This window comes from Podarcis tiliguerta, assembly GCF_965153285.1.
Source record: "Podarcis tiliguerta genome assembly, chromosome: 16".
In the NCBI taxonomy this organism is placed as follows: Eukaryota; Metazoa; Chordata; class Lepidosauria; order Squamata; family Lacertidae; genus Podarcis; species Podarcis tiliguerta.
In genome coordinates this window covers 9,706,630-9,728,820 of record NC_139549.1, presented here as the reverse complement: position 1 = coordinate 9,728,820, position 22,191 = coordinate 9,706,630, and the positions used below count along the sequence as shown (strand labels likewise).

Here is a 22,191-nt window from a genome sequence, read left to right as displayed (position 1 = left end):
CTTCGCCCTCGCCAGGTTAACAGCACCTCTGGAGTTGTTGTTGTCTTACCTGCATGAAAAGCTTTGTAAAACAACAACAGCAGCCACCTCACAATGACTAAACAGAAGAGCGCTCAAAGCCCAGATTAAGAGCGGAGCCAAGGCTGCGAGGGTTTTGCAAGAGAGGGTACAAAGTTCGGAAGCGCGCAAATAATAGGCCCCTTTTAAAACAGACGTGAGAACCGAGTTTGCAAAACAGGCCGTGCTGTTTGTTTCTTATCCAGAATCCTCAACCTAGATGTTGGTGGGGTGAGGGAGCGCAAGGAGGCGACAGGAGGGTTGCCACATTCACTCACCCCATAGAAGCCACCAAAAATACAGGCATGTACATGATTGGTGGGTGGACAGAGAAGAAGAATGTAGGTGAGAAAGTGTGCTTGTTTGTGCATACGAAGTGTGTAAGAATGTGCGTGTTTGCTTCAAAGAGCATGGATGCGCGCATACAAGCACATTGCTGCTGTGAATTCTTCAAAGCACCAGGATCTGCACATGTATGCAAGTGGGCATGGTGCCCGCCAGACATTGTTTGTCTACTCCAAACCCTATCACCCTTGATCATTGGCCTTGCTGTTTGGACCGTCTAGCATGGGTAGGCAAACTAGGGCCCAGATCCGGCCAATCGCCTTCTAAATCCGGCCTGCAGACGGTCCGGGAATCAGCATGTTTTTACATGAGTAGAATGTGTGCTTTTCTTTAAAATGCATCTCTGGGCTATTTGTGGGGCATAGGAATTCATTCATTTCCCCTAAAAAATGTAGTCCGGCCTCCCACAAGGTTTGAGGGACAGTGGACCGGCCCCCTGCTGAAAAAGTTTCCTGACCCCTAGTCTAGAGGGGTTGGGAGCTGGGGGCACTGTTATACAGTGGTTCTGCTCCTCCCTTCTGGGCCGTGTTCAGAAAGTGGTGTTGGGGGATGAGTGTTCAGACCCCTGGGCTCTCACTTGTGGGGTGCCTCAGGGTTGCGTCCTCTCCCCCATGCTTTTTAACATCTATATGAAGCCGCTGGGAGAGATAATCAGGGGGTTTGGGCTTGGTGTTCATCAGTATGCGGATGATACCCAGCTCTACCTCTCTTTCAAGTCGAAACCAGTGAAGGCGGTGAAGTGTCCGGAGGCGGCTGGAGGATGGATGGCAGCTAACATATTGAGGTTGAATCCTGATAAGACAGAAGTACTGTTTTGGGGGGCCAGGGGGCGGGCGGGTGTGGAGGACTCCCTGGCCCAGAACGGGGTAACTGTGCCCCTGAAGGATCAGGTGCGCAGCCTGGGAGTCATTCTGGACTCACAGCTGTCCATGGAGGCACAGGTCAATTCTGTGCCCAGGGCAGCTGTCTAACAGCTCCACTGGGTACGCAGGCTGAGACCCTATCTGCCCGCGGACTGTCTTGTCAGAGTGGTGCATGCTCTAGTTATCTCCCTCTTGGACTACTGCAATGCGCTTTACGTGGGGCTACCTTTGAAGGTGACCCGGAAACTACAACTAATCCAGAATGCGGCAGCTAGACTGCTGACAGGGAGCGGCCGCCGAGAACACATAACACTGGTCCTGAGAGACCTACATTGGCTCCCAGTACGTTTCCAAGCACAATTCAAAGTGTTGGTGCTGGCCTTGAAAGCCCTAAACGGCCCCGGTCCTGTATACCTGAAAGAGCGTCTCCACCCCCATCGTTCAGCCCAGACACTGAGGTCCAGCGCCGAGAGCCTTCTGGTGGTTCCCTCACTGTGAGAAGCAAAGTTACAGGGAACCAGGCGTAGGGCATTCTCAGTAGTGGCGCCCACCCTGTGGAACGCCCACCCATCAGATGTCAAGGAAATAAACAACTGTCTGACTTTTAGAAGACATCTGAAGGCAGCCCTGTTTAGGGAAGTTTTTAATGTTTGATGCTTTATTGTATTTTAAATATTTTGTTGGAACCGCCCAGAGCGGCTGGGGAAACCCAGCCAGATGGGTCGGGTGTAAATAATAAAAATTTAGTAGTAGTAGTCGTAGTAGTTTGGAGAGGACCAGGGTTTGAGGCTGTGTTTCAGAGAGGGTGGACGTGAGAGTTGAAAGGGATTTTCTTTGTGGCAGGGGGAGAGGCAGTGAGAAAGGGCAGATAAGTTTTTCAGAAGAGACCCAGAACGCAACTACTTTTGGTCCTCCAGACCATTGGCATAGCTGGCCAGAGCGGCATTCTTGAAGGCAGCAACATGTACCCGTCTCTCGCAGCAGTGAGCTGTATTTTTAGCACACACAAACACAATCTCAACCAAAGGGTTCTTCAACATTAAAGCCTCACAAGCAAATAGCTGGCTGTTTTGAAAGATGAAGATGTATCAACAGGGGCAATGGAGACTGAAGTGGAGTAAAAAGGCACGAGAAACAGAGGGAATTCTCTGTTGGAATTCCCCCTGTGCAAATCTGCTTGCAAAAAACCACCACAAATTTATATACTGTCTCTCCTACCTTTTCATTCAAAGCTTAAAAAGGAAACCTACACCCGTCAAAAGAATATAAAAAATGTATATATATCAATATTGCACTTTCACACACACACACCCCAAAAAGTTCAAGTTTTCTACAAATATGTTCTGGATGATCCCTTCCACTTCTTAGCTCTGCTCAGAACTAAATCTCACTGAGTTTAATGGGTCTTACTCCCAAGTAAGTGTGAACAGGACTGCAGCCCAACCACACCACCTCAGCTGGGATCATTGGGTTGGATGCGACCAAATTCAAGCCTAGAATAAGCCCATCCAGAGGTAGCATGCATAGAGCCCACCAGATATTTGCTGGACTACAACTTGGTAATTTCTATAATTATGTTCGGAACAGGGAAAGTGAAGAGCTTTTCTCCCTCTCTCCCAACACTAGAACTCATGGACCTCCAAAGCTTTGGGACAGATAAAAGAAACGACTTTTTTACATGGTACATAGTTAAACTGTGGAACTCACTGCCACATGAGTTGAAATCCGACTATATCAGAAGGGCACCACTCTGGCTACGCTTGCAATAGAACTTCAGTTAGTCCCATCGGATCTGCTCTAAGGATAATTAAATCTCGAAGCAATCCACAGTTTGCAGATTTATATTCCTTTCTTAAGAATAAATAGTTTTTTTAAACACACACACACAATCTCCAACAATGAATTCTCAAAGCCTCTGCCTAGGGCCCAAATGAATATAGTGAGTCTAAAACTGAAATAGGTTGCAGGTTGCAGCCCAAGAATTCTTGGTTTGAAGGAGTAATTCTGGAGTAAGTCCCACTGAATTCAACAGGACTTACTCCCAAGTAAGCATGGGTTGCCAAGGAAACGTGCACAGAATCTCAGCAAAGCAAGGAATCTCCTGGAATGTCAACGGATCAGCAAATTTTAGTCGCTGCTTTCTTAGGCAGGCAGGCAAATGTTAACATCCAAAAGCAAAAGAAACACAAGGAGACTCCATCCAACTCCAGCAATTTCAATCTCAAAAGCAGCCAACCAGAGGCTTTCAGAAAGCTTCTAGAGGTAGTAAAGGTAAAGGGACCCTGTTCATTAGGTCCAGTCGCGGCCGACTCTGGTGTTGCTGCGCTCATCTCGCTTTATTGGCCGAGGGAGCCAGGGTACAGCTTCCGGGTCATGTGGCCAGCATGACTAAGCCGCTTCTGGCGAACCAAAGCAGCGCACAGAAACGCTGTTTACCTTCCCGCCGGAGCGGTACCTATTTATCTACTTGCTTTCGAACTGCTAGGTTGGCAGGAGCAGGGACTGAGCAACGGGAGCTCACCCCGTCGCGGGGATTCGAACCGCCGACCTTCTGATCGGCAAGTCCTAGGCTCTGTGGTTTAACCCACAGCGCCACCCCTACTCCAAAACAAGTAGGCTCCACTGAGGCAAAAAGCCAGTCAAATTAGCTTCGCCCAAACTTCAAACCTGCACATTACAAATTTACATCCCAGAGTTTCGAGCTGTACCTGTTAGAACAGTTACTCAGAAGGAAGTTCAGCGAGTTTGGTGGGGCTTATCTCCAGGTAAGTGGGTGATGGTCTGGGATAGGAGCAGTGTTGTCATTTCAGGCTGGGAAGGTGGGACGTGCGTCTGCTTCAACATTCTTTGGTACAAAACTATCCCGGTACAGTCCTTAGAAAGCTAGCATCTCAGGGAAAGGGCAGTATTGGAACTTTCTGCCTGACACACTACATTTCTAAGTGCAAGGGGTTAAAAATGAATATTACACATCCCTAAGTCCACATTCACTCCACACACTTAAAGCGCTACCATACCATTTGTGGAAAAAAGTCATGGATCTCCTACCTGCGAAAAATAAAAATTTAAAAAAATCATGGGTACTGTATTTTGTTAAGGTTCATTATGAGAGTTGTTAGGAAACACTATCTGTTTCCTTGAGCTACTACTCCCAGAATTCCTTGACGAAGAAAGCACTCTGGGAATTGTAGCTCTGGTAATATAGCAGATGGATAGATAGATAGATAGATAGATAGATAGATAGATAATTTATTACAGTCGGAGACCAGCTTATAAAACACACTTGGGGGTACAGTCACAAACAATCAAAACATTGTACAACAATAAATTTAAAATTTATAAATGCGATAAGTGTAAAGACCCTTAAAACTTTAAGATGAAGTACCGCAGAGAGATAAGATGATAATATAGTGGTACCTCAGGTTAAGTACTTAATTCGTTCCGGAGGTCCGTACTGAACCTGAAACTGTTCTTAACCTGAAGCACCACTTTAGCTAATGGGGCCTCCTGCTGCTGCCGCGCCGCTGGAGCACGATTTCTGTTCTCATCCTGAAGCAAAGTTCTTAACCTGAAGCACTGTTTCTGGGTTAGCGGAGTCTGTAACCTGAAGCGTATGTAACCTGAGGTACCACTGTAGCTCCCCTCAGCACCCTGAACAAATTACAGCTCCCAGAATCCTTTGCAGGAAGCCATGACTGGCGCCACAGGGCTTCAAATGGACGGTGACCTAACTGAGGCCCAGTCGTTTCCAATGGCTCTACTCTCAAAGAGTACAATTTAGTTTTGATACAAGCCGTGGATAATATATATACATATACATCTGGGCGGGGGAGAGAGGGCAGAGATAGATTCTGGACAGACGAAAGGAAATGCTTCTTCTTCGCGTGGCTCAGAGTTAAGCTACGGCATTAGCTATCCCAAGATGTGGTGAAAGCCACCAACTTAGACGGCTTTAAAAGGGGATTAGGCAAAATCCTCGGAGGAGAAGTCTACATCGATGGCTACGAGACAGGATGGCTGAGAACTACCCCCGGGATCAGAGACAGGGTGCCTCTCAAATACCCGCTTCCAACAAGCAAGGGGGCTTTCTGCCCCGTTGAAGTTCGTTTTTGCCCCCCAGGGGCTTCCCAGAGACATCACTGCAGAAACAAGGACGCTGAACCAGCCAGGAAGCTGCCACACAGAGTCAGAACACTGACTAGCTCCATACTGTCTACACTGACTGGCAGCAGCTCTTCAGGATTTCATAGAATCAGAAGGGACCAGAAGGGCCATCTAGTCCCCAGGAATCTCTGACACGACGTGGTGCTTGAACCCATGGCCATGAGATTTAGAGCCTCATGCTCTACTGCAGGGGTCAGCAAACTTTTTCAGCTGGTCCACTGTCCCTCAGACCTTGTGGGGGGCCGGACTATATTTTCAAAAAATAATAATAATGAACGAATTCCTATGCCCCACAAATAACCCAGAGATGCATTTTAAATAAAAGCACACATTCTACTCATGTAAAAACACTCTGATTCCCGGACCGTCCGCGAGCCAGACTGAGAAGGCGATTGGACCAGATCTGGCCCCCGGGCCTTAGTTTGCCTACCCATGCTCTACTGACTTGAGCTATCAGTTCAGCCACGGCTCTCTCTCCCAGCCCTACCTGGACATGCCAGGGATCAAGCTTGGGCCCTCATTTCTTCTAAAATTTACTCAAGATTCTAGTCCTCATGGTTCTGTGTTAAAGGCTCAAACATCTAGTCAAGTTAGAAAGTGGCCTCATCCTGAGTCAGAGCATTAGGTCCACCCAGTTCAGTACTATCTACACCAGGGTTCCCCCAAACTTGGGTCTCTGGCTGTTTTTTTTGGACTACAGTTCCCACCATCCCTGACCACTGGTCCTGATAGCTGGGGATGATGGGAGTTGTAGTTGAAAAAAACAGCTGGAAACTAAAGTTTGGGAAACCCTGGTGTACACTGGCCAGAGGCAGTTTCCCAGGGTTTCAGACAAGGATTTCTGGGCGTCAGGTTGGCAACCAAGTTTAAAAGCCTCTGCCTTAGTCTACAGCTAATTCCGTTTCCCATTTCCCTATCTCCTCCTTGCACACTGGGACCAGCGAAGCATCGCAAGGGCAAGCAATGTAGTTGAAGTCACAGAGTCGTAGTGTTGGAAGGGACCCCACGGGTCATCTAGCCCAACCCCCTGGGCAAACAGACGTCCCGTTATGGCAACCGCAACCTAGGTTGAAGGTGGCATCTAGCGTACGAACCCGAGTTTCTAGCACTGGTTCACACCCTGCCCGTGGGCCTCTGAACGGCCACTGGGAGGACAGAATGCGGGCCTGGATGGGCCTGATCCTGCAGGGCTCCCCTTAGAAGTACCAGGGAGGGAGGAATGCTGCCTCCAGTCTTCTCATCTGGCTGGCCAATGTGGGAACAGGATGCTGGGTGAGATAAGGCCTTCGGCCTGATCCAGCAAAGGGGGGGGCGGCCTTCTGGTGTTCGTAATACTCTAGTAATACAGGCCAGACTTAGGTTGATGATGATGATAATAATAATTTATTATTTATACCTCGCCCATCTGGCCGGGCCTCCCCAGCCACTCTGGGCGGCTTCTAACAAAATATTAAAATACCGTAATACATCAAACATTAAAAGCTTCCCTAAACAGGGCTGCCTTCAGATGCCTTCTAAAAGTCTGGTAGTTGTTCGACATCTGCTGGGAGGGCGTTCCACATGGCGGGTGCCACTACCGAGAAGGCCCTCTGCCTGCTTCCCTGTAACCTCACTTCTCGCAGTGAGGGAACCGCCAGAACGCCCTCGGCACTGGACCTCAGTGTCCGGGCTGAACGATGGGGGTGGAGACGCTCCTTCGGGTATACAGAACCGAGGCCGTTTAGGGCTTTAAAGGTCAGCACCAACACTTTGAATTGTGACCTCCATTCTTGCGAAAATGAGTGATATGGTGGGGGAGGAATAAAAGTGCAGATTCAGATTGCACAAGCTGGCACGGTCCGGGGGTGTGTGTGTGCCTTTCCCAGCCTCCCAAACTGCGTTCGGAGCTCCCTCTCACCCTGCCATCCTTCTGTGGGATTTATAATTCCGATTGGGCCGGCAGCCAGCTCCCCCCTCCATGGCACTCCCAAGGCCGCTCTGGCTAGGCCCGAGACCCAAGCGCCAACTAACCTGACTCTCCCACGCCAGGGAAAACAAAACAAGCAGGAATGTTCCCGTGTAACTCTGAGCTCCCACCCTCCTTCTCCGTGTCCCGTCCCCCCCACCAGCCAGACTCGCCCCGACTCGCCCCCTCCGCCTCCCCGGGTGGGCCCCACCGAGGAAGGAAAAAGGAGGATAAGCTTGACAACAGTAAAAGGGAGAGAGAGAGAGAAAAGGAGATTAGTACAAGGGCCTGGGCATTGCCACACAACACAGAGTGCTTAAAATTGTGCTGAGGCGCCCCATTCACAAGGCCCAAGCTCAACCCTGGGATCAATGGCAGGCGGGCAGAAATGGCTCCTGTGCATGTGCAGAGTGCACAGCAGAAAAGCAAAGAGGCGGCCTTCCAGAAAGAGTTAGCATTGCTCTGGAGAGGGAACTCAAATGCGTTGAAAATCCGTATTTGAAAGTGAGCAGGCCTTTTCCAATCTCAGTTTTTATTTACAGTGGTACCTCAGGTTACATACGCTTCAGGTTACAGACTCCGCTAACCCAGAAATAGTACGTCGGGTTAAGAATTTTGCTTCAGGATGAGAACAGAAATCATGCTCCGGCGGCGCAACGGCAGCAGGAGGCCCCATTAGTTAAAGTGGTATCTCAGGTTAAGAACAGTTTCAGGTTAAGAACGGACCTTCGGAATGAATTAAGTACTTAACCCGAGGTACCACTGTATTTGTTTTTTCAATTTGTTGTTTTTCTCAAGGAAAAATGTGACATGGGTACCATTCCTTAGAGACATCCAGAGTTGGCTCTTCTTTCTCATTTGTGGGATTGTAAGAAGTTGGTCCATCTAGGTCAGTATTGTCCACACTGGCTGGCAGTGGCTTTCCAAGGTTTCGGGCAAGGGATATTCCCAGCCTGAAGATACTGGGAATTGAATCTGGCACCTTCTGAATGCGAACCAGATGCTTTGCCGCTAGACTCCAGGCCTACAAGCCCTTGCCATCAAATAAAGATCCCAGTCCTCAAGGTTTTAAACAAGAACATAGGAAACGGCCTTCTATGAAGTCAGGCCATTGTTGTACTTAGCTCAGTATTGCCTGCACTGACTGGCAGAGGCTCACCAGGGTTTAGGGCAAGGGTGCCTTTTCCCAGCCCTACCTGGAGATGCTGAGGATTGAACCTGAGAACCTTTGCAGGCAAAGCACAGGCTCCAAGACAGAGCTCTGGCCCGTCCCCTAAAAATAAATCAAGATTCCAGCCCTCATTGTTCCAAATAAAGTGCTGATTTACAGAGGAGCATAGGAAGCAACATTACTCCAAGTCGGACCCTTGTTCCATCTGGGCAATACTGGCAGCAGCGCTCTATGGTTTCAAGCAGCAGGGAGGGTGTTCGCAGAATCATAGAACTGTAGAGCTGTAAGGGACCCGAGGGTCATCTAGTCCAACCCCCTGCAATGAAGGAATCCTTTGCCCAAAATGGGGCCCGAACCCACACAACCCTGAGTCTCACGCTCTCCTGACTTAGCTAAGAGCCTTAAACTACTCTAGGCTGGGGGAAAGAGGCGGAATGATCCTACAGCATGGCAGAGCCCCCCAGGTAGCGAATGCCTGTTAGGGGTCACTTTTGCCACTGGGACCCCAGGAAGGCTCTCCCCCCAAGCAACCGTCGGCAGGAGCAAGGGCAAACATCACCCACAAGAGAGGCCCAACAAGCAAGGACAAGCACCCAAGCCTCCGGGCACCTGTAGGGCACAAGACCGGGCAAGACTCTCTGGGGAGAGAGAGAAAACAGAGGCCAAGGCAGCAGCCAGGCCTAAAGAGGTTCCGCCAGCCCAGCCAAACTCTGCCACCAATGCCACGCCAACCTAAGAAAATGTGCTTTTTTTAAAGCCTGGCAAGACTCTCCTGCCAGGTAGTTCAAAGGGGAGACACCCCCTTCCTCCCCACATTAACTGGATGAGCAACACCCCCTCCAACGGCCAGCTGGGGGGGGGCGGGGAAGGGAAGAAGGGGGGCAGAGGCGAATTTTTCGTGGAGGGAGATGGGGGAGAGGGGGGCGGCACCTGGGAGGCCGCCAGACAAAGAGATGCTGAGCGCGCAACACGAAGCCAGCTCGGAAAGGGGAGGTGGGGGAGGAGAGGCAAGCCCCTCACCCCTTTCTCTCTCCCCCCCCCCCCACGTCCCAACCCACCGGCCTCTTTAACCAAATCCTGCCCGCGGGAGAACGAGTTTCAGAAGGGCCGGCGAAGCCTTGCAGGACCTGAACCCCATTTATTTTGGGGAGGGGGTGTAAGAGGCAAGAAGGAACGAAGTAGGGAATCTGCCCCCCTCTCTCTCCAGTCGAAGAACAGAAAAAAGAGCCCCGTCCAACAAACCGCAAGCGAAGATCCAGAAAACTTGAGGATTTCGGGAGGAGGGGGCGCACGGCGGCAAAGGCCCCCGAGGGTCGCAGGGGCCTGGAGGTGGGGCAGGCGGGTGCGTTTCTGGGAGGGATCGGGGCGCAGGTGAGGCCTAAAGGGGGATCGACCCCGATCCCCGACCCAGATCCACTGGATCCCTCCCTCCCCATCTTTTTTCTTTTCTTTCTCAACTACTTTCGGTGCGGCTGCGTTACCTGTGGTTGCTGGCGTTCCAGTAGACGCTGTGGCGGAGGCCCCGCACCTGCCGGCCCAGCAGGGCCCCCCAAAGCACCAGCAGCAGCCCCCAGGGCAGCGCCCCCGCCGGGCGCATCGCTCCGCCGCCGCCCCTGCCGAGCCCCCCGTCGGGGCAACTGGACGGACTGAGCGCGCCCGATCGGCCGGAGGGAAGCCGAGCGAGGGGAGGGGAAGCGAGCGGGGGAGAAAGTGCTGCTGCCGCCGCCGCGGCCACGCCCCCAATCGCGGCCAGCTCTAACTTTCCACCAATCAGCGGCCGGGGCTCGGCGCGGATAGTAGCAACTCGGAGCAAAGGAAGAATGAAAAGAAGAAAGAAAGGCGAGGGGGGGGGGAGAGGAGAGGGAAGTTCGGAGTTAACCCCTCGAGGCCCGCGGCGCTCCGAGAAAAAGCCCCCTTTTTCCCTCTCTCTATCTCTCGCTTCATTCACCCGGCGGAAGTCTGGATGGATGGATGGATGGGTGGGAGGGGTTGCCAACGTCTCCGGCTCGCCCCTGCTCCGGTGCTTTCGTGGTCGACGGGCAGATATTCACGAGCATGGCACTCCTTTTTGGGGGTGGGTGTATGGTTGCGGGGGGAGGGGGGACGCGATTTCGGGACATCACCCCCCTCACACAAATATGCGGGGGTGCCAACTTGGAAAAACTAAATGGCGGGGGGCCAGGTAATCGATCACAAAGACGTGGCACACGAGCACCATTTCTATGGCAATGCCCATCAACCTGGGGGCCCCCGGACCCCTCAAATATTTTAGGGGGGGCAAAGGGGTCTCTTTCCCTAGGAGTTTGGCTCCTACGCCCAGAAGGCGGCGCAGGATGAGGATCTGTGGTGTGCTCCCAGAAGCCAGGACCACTCCGAAAACGGGGATTATGTATGCATTTGTTGCTACACTTGTTGTTGTTTAGTGGTTTAGTCGTGTCTGACTCTTCGTGACCCCCTGGACCAGAGCACGCCAGGCACTCCTGTCTTCCACTGCCACCCGCAGTTTGGTCAAACTCATGCTGGTAGCTTCGAGAACACTGTCCAACCTCTCATCCTCTGTCGTCCCCTTCTCCTTGTGCCCTCCATCTTTCCCAACATCAGGGTCTTTTCCAGGGAGTCTTCTCTTCTCATGAGGTGGCCACAGTATTGGAGCCTCAGCTTCAGGATCTGTCCTTCCAGTGAGCACTCAGGGCTGATTTCCTTCAGAATGGAGAGGTTTGATCTTCTTGCAGTCCATGGGACTCTCAAGAGCCTCCTCCAGCACCATAATTCAAAAGCATCCATTCTTCGGCTATCAGCCTTCTTTGTGGTCCAGTTCTCACTTCCATACATCACTGCTGGGAAAACCATAGCCTTAACTGTACGGACCTTGAGGATGAGGATCTGTGGTGTGCTCCAAAACCCTCTGGCAACCTCAGAAGCCAGGACCACTCCGAAAACAAAGGGTTGTGAGAACTGGACACTGGACGAGGGGGGCTATTGGCCTGGTCCAATTGGGGTCCTTCTTATTCCTCCATCCCTTACTTAAATCGTAATACATCTATCTCACCTGGGCTCGCTGACCTGGGAAGGGACCCCATCAAGGAGGAGAAGGAAAATTCTGGTCCTAAATCTTTGCTGCCTTTGCGGCTATATGGATTCATGAGTAAGGCTTTGGGAGTAAACCCGGGGGGGGGGGGAATCCATACCTGCTCCCTTGTAGGATATCTCTGGAGAAGAAAAGGTTCAGGAGTAACACAAATCTAGAGTGCAGCCCCTTAGACGGTTGGATGCGCCTTGTAGGCCTCCTTCCTCAGTGGCGTAGCGTGGGTTGTCAGCACCCGGGGCAAGGCAAGTAATTTGCACCCCCTAACCCATGGATTTTAGTAGGGGCAGAGAGCTGCGAGTGCGAGCGCCCCCCCCCAGATGTTGCACCCGGTGCGGCCGGCCTCCCCCTGCACCCCCCACGCTACGCCACTGTCCTTCCTGCAACTCTCGCAGCCAAGCTGGTGCCAAACATCTTGCTCTGCTTTCCGTCGGGGCCACATCAGTGACACTGAGATGGGGTCTTGTCTGGGCAGCCCAGGACCTTCAGACACATAAACCATGTGCATAAACTTCCATAAACCAGGCCGCAGGGACACCTTTCCACGCCCCCCCCCCAACTCAATTGTCCTCCTCATCAAATCATCATTTTATCATCACATGCGTAATTAATCCTCCAGGCCAAGCAGAAAATTTGGAGTGGTTTTGAGACTGGTCCTGAGCACAACATATTGAAGTGTTTAGTGCGATTAAAGTTTATTTTCTCTTCCACAGGCCCAAATTCTCAGCAATAATACAGTCGTGTGTGTGTCTGCTCTTTTCCCTTCTTCCTCGACTCCTTTATAGGATGCAGTAACCCCATATTCTGTTACTGGGGCAGCCGGGCTGGGGTCTTCTTCCTCCCATAAGAAAGTAAGAAGAGCCTACTGGATGAGGCCCCAAGGCCCATCTAACCCAGCGTCCCATTCTCGCAGGAAGCTCACAAGCTGGTCCTGACCTCAGCAGCAAATGTCTACGCTTGCGATCACCAGGCATCATTTTATAAACGTTGATCGTGTTGTGACTTATTTGCCTTTTGTCTCAATTAAAAAGTCTCGAATGCTGCAACTTTTTCTAATAGGGAAGGAGTTGCTCCTTGAATGAATTGATTTTAGAATGTATTTCAATTAATAGATTGTGATTTTATGCAAACTGTGTTACTTTTACTGTTGTTAGCCAATCTCAGCCTGGCTTCGGCTGGGGAGGGCGGGATATAAATAAAATTGTATTATTATTATTATTATTATTATTATTATTGATCATTCTGCTCCCCTTTTTCTGAACCTCTCCCTGCAATGCATAACTCGTGCCCCCCCCCCCCCCCGTCTTATATATAGGTAACTCACTGATTTTGCCCACACGATTCAGGTTTGCATGGGTGGCGGGAAATAAATAAGGAAATAGGGAGCAAAAATAAATACAAAAGGAAGGGAATTCACCACTCTCCATTTATTTATTCCCACCTACCCATGTAGGTGTTTCCTTGAGGGGATCAGCTGTTCTAAGGGATTCCTGGCTTTATGAGTTTTTGCACTTAGGTGTGGACCCCCGGAACAGAACCCCTGCATAAGAGGAGAGTTATCTGTATTCACAAAGCAAGAAATATACAGCTCTCATTAGGAGAGGCTGGTAGAGCACGAGCCTCTTCATCGCAGGGTTGTGGGTTCGAGCCCCACGCTGGGCAAAAAGATTCCTGCCTTATAGGGGCTTTGGCTCATAGGAAAACAATTTCTTTTGGCAGTTCAAAGTTGGGATCGATTATGATCAGCACATCCCGCAGGACCTGGAACACAGCCCGGCGGCCCATAGAAATTTCAGGTGTTGGAGGATGCCCTGTCATTAAAACCCCTGCTTTTGATAGTTTTCCCAGGTGGAGATCACGTAAGGAGGCCGAGGAGCCGGGTGCGAAACGCGGCGTGCTCCATTACCAACACACAAGCCTTTTTTGATGGGCAACCTTTCCCTCCCTCCCTCCCCCAAATATACCCAAACCCAGAGGCTTCAGCAGTGCCTTTGCAGTGCCAGCCGTGCCTCCTTCCCAAGCTAGCCAGCACATGATGTGGACTGGCAGCCGGGGGCTCCTGTTGAGAGTCACGTACCTGGAGAAATTACAGGGTTGGGAAGCCCCATAAACATGGATCCGCGTGGCTGGGCAGGACAAGGGAACCTTTGTTCTCACGGGGGGGGGGGGGGTGGCGGCGAGAGAAGGTGCTTGAACCGTGGGACACACACACACAGAACTTGTGCCAAAGTGCAAGGTCAGCACGCAATTGCAGTGCGGGCGACAGGCCCCGATCCCCAGCGATTTGAGTTTCAGCCGAAGCTCACGCAGGGGTTGCGTGGCGGAGGGACCCCCCCTTGCCAAGCCTCCTTCCGAAACTCTTGCACGTCCCGTGACTCAACCTCCACGTTTCGCCACAGGATGTGTGTCCTGGGAGGTGAAACTCAGCGGCGATGGCAGCCATGAAGACGCCACCTCCAACAGCAGCAGCCTAAGACAAGGGTGAGGGAGCCTTAGGCCCTCCAGGGCTCTCTGTCCGGCCCTCGGAACTCTCCCCAGGCCACACCCCTTTCCCCTCAAGCCACACCCCTCTGTGGCTCTGCCTTGCTCCCTTCTCCTTGAGTGACCATGCTTGGCTGGGGTTATGCCTTTTGCCGGCCTGCTTGGAGGATAGAGGGGGGTGGGAGCTAGCTCACAAACACAACTCCCCTGCAAGGTAGGGTGGCAACCCTTGGGAGCTATCGAGTTTAGAGAAAAAGCAGGCAAGAGGTGGCATGGCAGAAGTTTATAAAAACAGGGCCTAGTTAAACTGCGGAACTCACTGCCACAGTGACAGCCACCGACTTGGATGGCTTTTAAAGAGGATATGGGGCACCTATCTACGTGATGCACTTATATACTAAGTAAAGAAGGAAGGTTTACTGTCTTCCTCAAAACCCCTCTTTTTTCTTCTTCTTCTTTCTATTTTCTCCTCCCTCTCCCCGCCCCTCAACCCCTCAGTGCCTACAACAAAAATGTCTGAGAACGACTGTAATTGGCCTGTATTCTGCAATTCGAAAACAGACACTTGTTGTACCTTGATTATTTATGGAAAGTCTGTTAATACGAATGTGTTCTTTTTTAAATTAAAAGAAAGATTAGGCAATTTTGTGGAGGACGATATGGCTGCGCCGGGTTGGCTATGTTCTTACCCCTTTTCTCTCCCCAAGCAAAGAACTCGGTGTTACCATCAAAGCTTGCATACACATTACGCCCCAACAGAGGTCCTTGCAACAGAAGCCTCTGCTAGTACTTGCACTGCCCAGTCTCGAAATCTCTAGGAACAAACCAGGGAACTGTATGGCTATTTAGAAGTTTAGCTGGGGGGTGATGGACTCCTAGGCTGGGCTGCCACCTAGTGGTATAGCAAAGCAACCACAACTTGCTTGCCAAAAAGTGGAGGACACAGAATTAGGGACAGAGAATTATCCAAGGTAAAACAGAGATGGCCATTCTGAGATGGGGGGGGGGGGAGAGATGGGGGGGCTTCTGGATCCAACTTTGTGCCTCCTTCAGGCATTTGCAGGACTCAGACTCCTTATCAACCCCTGCCAGCATGCACAATGGTCAGGGATGATAGGAGTCAGGGGTCCAAAATATCTACGGACGGATTAATCTGTCGGTTTCACGTTCTCCAACTCTTGTTTTCTGGCTGTCTATGGCAAAAACAGACACTGGACTAAATGGGCCCCTGGTCTGACCCAGCAGCCAAAAGGTTCTAATGCTCTATAGATAGATAGCTGGTATTTTGGTAAATTTTACATTAACTGGCTTTTGTTGTTTGGCTTTTGTTTGGTTTTTATCTGAATCTTTTAACTTTTGCTTTACGTAAACCACTCAAGAGGACTTAGAATCATAGAATCATAGAGTTGGAAGAGACCACAAGGGCCATCGAGTCCAACCCCCTGCCAAGCAGGAAACACCACCAGAGCACTCCTGACATATGGTTGTCAAGCCTCTGCTTAAAGACCTCCAAAGAAGGAGACTCCACCACACTCCTTGGCAGCAAATTCCACTGTCGAACAGCTCTTACTGTCAGGAAGTTCTTCCTGATGTTTAGGTGGAATCTTCTTTCTTGTAGTTTGGATCACAAAATTCTAAAATAAAAGTCTAAATCTTGTTAAATGAATGAATAATAATCATCAGACCTAAAGAGTCCCCCTTTCCTATCAAGACAACTGAGCCTTATCAAACTCCACCACTGCCTATCTCACAATCAACTCAAATCTGGGAACATTTCATCTAAACATGAGCAGCCTCGCCTTGCCATGGGACCACAGCAGGCCTAAATATGATCATATACACCTGATTCAGAGCAGAGCTCTTTCACCTGCTCTCCCCAAAGGCCTCACCTTTACCAGAAACGCATCAATAACACCGGCATCACCTGGAGACATGCGGGAAGGAGACCCTGGGGAGAAATTCCACCTGGACTTCATCAACTTCCCCCCTGCTCCATCCACCTGAGCCTGGGTCCTGAGTCCACAAAACAGGTTGCTTTCTTGACAACACCATGGAGCTATGGGATGGGCACATAAAGCTTGGTGGCACCAGCTCATGCGCACTGTTTAATTCAAGACTGGATTGCTGCAATGCACCCTTGCGCTTGATCCGGAAGCAGCAGCTAGCGCAGAATGCTGCAGCACGATTGCTGACAGGGACCGCTATCAGCATATAACTCCTGTGCTCAAGAGATCTGCAGCGGCTGCTGATTTGCTGCTGGGCCGAATTCAACATGTCAGTATAAAAAGCCCTTACCAGCTTGGAACCAGTTAACTCCCTTACACCACCTACGCCACTTCTATCAGCGGAACTGGCCCTGCTACAGGCCCTGCGTAATACCCATTCTGCATTTGTAAGCAACTGATCTTTCAGTGTGGCACCAGTTAACGTTGGAACTCCCCGCTGATTGATATCACGCAGGCATCTTCCCTGTACAGTGGTACGTCGGAAGCCATTCCGGAAGTCCGTTCGACTTCCAAAACATTTGGAAATCAAGGCACAGCTTCTGATTGGCTGCAGAAAGCCCCGTCAGACATTCAGGTTCCAAAGAACGTCCGCAAACCGGAACACTCACTTCCGGGTTTGCAGTATTCAGGAGCCAAAACATTCAACTCCCAAGGCGTTTGGCTTTCAAGGTATGACTGTACTCTTTTTGGCGCTTGCTGAAATATTTTTTGTTCAGACAAGCCAAGACTTGGCATATGTTTTAACCCGGCTTTTAGCTTATTGCTGATTTTAATTATTTTTTTGTACATTCAGAACAGTTGCTTTCTATTGTTTCTTATGGACAATTTCATCGCTTTCTTTTCATAAACCGCTCTGAAGGTTCCACTTCCCCCGCCCCCATTGTGGTGTAAAATTTTACAAAATGAATAAATAAATATAATTTGGCACTTCATACCAGAAATTCACAGACACTATGTGTTATGTCCAAACTAGACCACCCAAAGCTCTGGCCTGCAAACTGAGATCCGCAATTCCTATTTGAAGAAGGCTCTTAGGTTCCAGAAAAGCACGATGCCTTGTGCCAAGACAAACGCAACCATGAGGCAAGACCCACAAATGCGAAAATATACTAATGTACTCCAAAGAAACAAACATAATACGAAAGGACAATGGGCGACAAAAACTGCAGAACAATCGGTTACAGATCCGTTTCTGCTCTTAAGCCTTTTGCAAATATGTACCAATTAGTCCTTGGGAAAGGTTTTTTTAAACCATCTTCTCTGGGGAACGTGTCCAAATGATTCCTCATGAGCATCAGCAGATGGCAAGAAGTGTCTTTCAGCTACCCAGGACAAAAGGAGAGTCTTGGTGAATGACCAATTTTTTGTCAAAAAGGTGGGGGGGGGCACCCCAACCTGACTCTCAGAGAACAGCCTCACTGCAAGAAGAAAATGGTTCACCAAAACAGGCTTACGATTAATCAGCCGCTTGACGTGCAAGAATAATTATTTGAACACATTCCCCCAAAGAAAACTGAACGCAAAATGAATTCTGAACGCAAAATAAAAATTCTCACTGCAGCTACATATAAAGCAGGCGGGTCACCAACATTGCGCCAAAGGCAATGAGGAAAGGTTACGGCATGTGGGAATTTTTCGTGGCGCGTAACAGGTGACATGATAGAAGTTTATACAATTATGCATTTCACGGAGAAAGCGGATTGAAAAAAATGCTTTCCTTCCTTTCTCATAACACCAGAACTTCTGGGCATCCAACATTCAGTTCCACTGGAAGAATCAAGACATAAAAAATAAACAACTTCTTTATGCAGCAACCAGTTTAACTGTGGAACTCCCTGCCACAAGAGGCAGTGATGGCCACCAGTTGAATGGCTTTAGAAGAGGGTCAGACCAATTAATGGTGGAGGACAAGGCTATGGATGGCTACGCTTTGCCTCTACAATCATGCTTGGGTCCTGCTTGCCAGTTTCCCACTGAAGCATCGGTTGGCCACTGTGAGAACAGGATGCTGGACTAGGTGGGCGTCAGTCTGATCCGGTATGGCTCTTCTTATGTTCTTAAGTACAGTCATACCTCGGGTTGAATATGCTTCAGGTTGAACGTTTTCAGGTTACGCTCCGCGGCGACCCGGAAGTAACGGAATGTGTTACTTCCGGGTTTTGCCGCTCGCGCATGCGCAGATGAATCAAAATGACGTCGCGCGCATGTGCGGAAGCGGCAAATCACAACCCGTGCATGCGCAGACGCAGGTTGCATTTGCTTCTGGATGCGAACGGGGCTCCGGAACGGATCCCGTTCGCATCCAGAGGTACCACTGTAAAGACAACAGCAACCAGGGGTGCAGAGGCGTTTTTTAAAGGAGATGGGACTGTGGGACTCAGGCTCTTTTCTGCCGGGGCACCAGATCTCCTACTACTTCCCAAACACCCCCTTTAAAAAAAAAACATACCCCTTTTTTTCTTCGCTTACGTGGCCGTCGGTCACAGTGCGAGAAAGAGCCTGGCTGTTTGGAATCCTAACACGAAGTGGTGATTTGTGGCCCAAGTACCCAACACCACAGCTGCTCCGACAGAACAGGACAGGGGGGCAACTCCCCTGCGGGTACATTTGCTAAAAGATGGTGGCACCTTCAGATGGCGCCTGAAGCAGGCCTTCCCTGGTGATCAGTCCCAGCCTGGATAAAGAGGCGCTGAAAGAAATAAGTGGAACCAGTCCATTTTTATTACGAAGAAAAGAAACGGGCGATTTCCAGGCAAGATTCCTGAGGGGAGGATTCCCTTAGGGAATGAAATCCCTCATAAACACACACACACACACACACACACACACACACACACACACGTTCTCTCTCACACACACATACACACACCTTCGCCCTCCTTTTTCACCAGTGCAAAGACTTCTTCCCTTTCCCCCCCAGAGTTCCTTGTGTCCAGGTTCCGACACCAAAAGCAGGGACTTTGAAGCCAAAATGGCGCCAAAATGGCGGAGGTTTCCAGCCAAGCTAGGAGTGGGCAAAGGGGGGGAAACAAAACGAAACACAGCCCTGCCTTCGCAAGGGTGCAAAGCCGCCCTCCTGCAAATCCGAAGCAGCCAGCGAAGCGAGTGCCAAGAAGGGCCTGGGGTTGTCGTCCTCATCGCCCGTTTCGGCCAGGGAGGGGCGCCGCAGGAAGAGTCCGTGGGCCTGGCCTGGCCCGGGTTAGATATTGTGGATGTGTAATGACGAGCCGGACACCATGGGAGGAGGAGGAGGAGGAGCTGGCCTGCGTGGGAAGCAGAGAAAGAAGGAAAGGTTTGCGCTGAGGTGTACATGTCGGAACAAGTTCTTTATTAAATTAACTTCACTAGAGCAGGGCTAAGGAACCTTCCAGATGTCGCCGGACTACAACTCCCATCATCCCTGACCATTGCCCGTGATGACTGGGGGCTGATGGGAGCCGGAATCCAATAACGTTAAATTACAACATCCCTGACCACTGGCCAGCACATACAATTGGACGCCATTTTGAATCGCTGCACCATTCAAAATTGCACTGCATTTTTTTTTTGGGGGGGGGGATTATTTTTGTGTGTGTTTCTACCTATTTATTTGTGCTTTTATCTTGTATTTTTATTTTGTGAACTGCCCTGAGATCTTTCAATGAAGGGTGGTATATGAATCCTAATTAATAATAATAATAATAATAATAATAATAATAATAATAGAATTCCCAAGCAACATTGGGTATGAGGCGACTATGAAATGAACCATTATTGCCACATTTACGCAAATCTAATGCGCCATCAGGAACGCGGGGGTGCTGTGGGTTAAACCACAGAGCCTAGGACAAATCCCCGTGATGGGGTGAGCTCCCGTTGCTCAGTCCCCTGCTTCTGCCAACCTAGCAGTTCGAAAGCACAAAGTGCAAGTAGATAAATAGGTACCACTCCAGCGGGAAAGTAAATGGCGTTTTCGTGCGCTGCTCTGGTTCGCCTGAAGCGGCTTAGTCCTGCTGGCCACATGACCCAGAAGCTGTACGCCGGCTCCCTCGGCTTATAGAGCAAGATGAGCGCCGCAACCCCAGAGTCGGTCACGACTGGACCTAATGGTCAGGGGTCCCTTTACCTTTACCTTTAATGCGCCATCAAATCTAATGCTCACCCCAATTTTCGCAACGTAATTTGGCCAAAAAAGTGCACATTACATTTGAGTAAATACGGTATTGAGAACATCTAAAACCACCCGCAGCACCGTTGAAAGGCAGGGCTTCCCAAACTTGGGTCTCCAGCTATTGTTGGACTACAACCCCCATCATCCCTAGCTAGCAGGACCGGTGGTCAGGGATGATGGGAACTGTAGTCCAAAACCAGCTGGAGACCCAAGTTTGGGAAGCCCTGGTTTAAGCATCTTGTCTTGCCCACCACCCCTCTCCTCCAATTCCCCGCAGCTGGAAAAGAAGCAGCCACCTCCCTCTCGGCCTCTCCCACCCCAGCCGCCTCCCGCTCTTCCACTCACCTTGATGGCAACATCTGTACCCGAGGGTCATAGTTGGGAACAGCGCAGAGCTCGGCCCGGGGGGGATCCGAAGGGAGCGGTTTCTGGGGTGGTGGAGGCTTGGCAGGGGGCTGAGAGGAAAACAGAGGGAGCCTGAATTAGGGGAGGGGGGTTGTGACGCTCAAACGCTTGCGGACCACCTCACGCTAGCAAGGGGGCGGAGGCCAAAGAGGTGCAAAAAACTTATTTTTAGACTCTTCATTAAGTGTGTGGGTGCGACACCACACACAATGCAAAAATAACACGTGTGCATAAGCAATTTTTCCTGACACCTTGCGAGGGGGCTGCTGCTCACTTCAATTAACCTTACAAAATGGCCACGGGTTCTCTCCATTTTTCTGCTTGCTTTGACGTCAACTTAAGTACGGAAGAAGACTGGATCCGGCCCACGGCCAATCCAGCCCAGCATCCTGTTCCCACAGCAGCCAACCACAGTAGCCCCTTAAACGAATATTGTCTATACTTCCATGGCTGGTGTCAAGCTAAATTATGCTCAGAGAGTGGAACCACGTAAATGAGTTACAAGTTTCACTTCTTACCCCCGGGAAAAGGGATTGTTACCCCACTCTGGGTGGGGAATAGAAGGGCCTGCTAGCAACTCTCAGCACCCTTGACAAGAAAACAGCTCCCAGAATTCTTTGGGAAAAGCCATGGCTGTCCTTTCTTCAAAAAAAGTTTTATTCATTTTTCTTTTTCATTCATTACACACCTCTCAAATTCTTAACCTTTACTATATATTCCTCCCTCCCTCCCCCTCCAAGACTTCCCCCAACTTGTGTTCCTAGTTTGTTTCTATTTTCATCCCCTTTGCTATCTCTCAACAGAAAAGGTTATTAATAACATAACATCAAACGTATAAAAATAAAATTAACGACATCATCTTATTTCTAAACATTTTCTGGTACTAATAAAGTGAATGTTTATTTAAATCCTGCCATCAAGTCTATTGCCTTTCTTTGTTTCTGCAAATATAATATGAAGGGTTCCCAATCTTTTTCAAAGTCTCTGTTGTCTTTTTCTCTTAGTCTTTCTGTTGTTTTTCTCTTGGTCTTTCTGTCATGACAGAATGACAATGACAGCCGTGGCTGTTCAAAGTGGTACACTGGGTTTTAAACACCACCGACTGGTTGTTGTGTCCCGTGCCTAAAATTTGCCCCAGGCCACATTGGCACCATACATTCCCCCCCCCCCAATAATATTTATTATTTTCAGTAGATAAACATAGTAAAAAAAAGAAAAGATTAACAATAATAAAAACAAACAAAAAATAGGAGAAAAAGAGAAAAAAGAAAAAAGATACATACAACATATTACCACTTAATTAATTAAAATTAAGTACCATCCATCTTCATAAACAAAGTATTTGACTTCCTCGAATCTCTTCCATCCGAATTTCTTAGTAATTATATGTAGTAGTTTCCAATATCAGAGTTTCAAAAAACCATATCACAGTCCTAATCATATTACAAAGCTTTCCTTATCTTACATTTTCTTATTTATAAATTTAATTCCATTTTAATCCTAGGCCTAATTGTTTCTT

The 22,191-nt window shown here is 49.6% G+C and overlaps 2 protein-coding genes across 6 annotated transcripts in view; both read right to left on the bottom strand.

Moving 5' to 3' along the window:
• Positions 1-10,228, bottom strand: part of EFNA4 (ephrin A4) — a 30,127-nt gene extending 19,899 nt beyond the window's left edge. Inside the window, exon 1 of one of the 2 annotated variants that reach the window (XM_083416841.1) lies at positions 10,027-10,228. In XM_083416841.1, coding sequence (XP_083272967.1) covers positions 10,027-10,142 — 116 coding nt within the window. In that variant the 5' untranslated portion in view covers positions 10,143-10,228. The remainder of the gene's footprint in view (positions 1-10,026) is intronic. The other variant, XM_083416842.1, reaches the window with a different exon arrangement.
• An 8,588-nt stretch (positions 10,229-18,816) lies between these two features.
• ADAM15 (ADAM metallopeptidase domain 15) overlaps positions 18,817-22,191 on the bottom strand; it is a 49,133-nt gene continuing 45,758 nt past the window's right edge. For all 4 annotated transcript variants that reach the window (XM_083416511.1, XM_083416512.1, XM_083416513.1 and 1 more), the window contains 2 exons: positions 20,613-20,722; positions 18,817-19,380 (listed from right to left, as the gene is read on the bottom strand). In XM_083416511.1, coding sequence (XP_083272637.1) covers positions 19,317-19,380; positions 20,613-20,722 — 174 coding nt within the window. In that variant the 3' untranslated portion in view covers positions 18,817-19,316. The remainder of the gene's footprint in view (positions 19,381-20,612; positions 20,723-22,191) is intronic.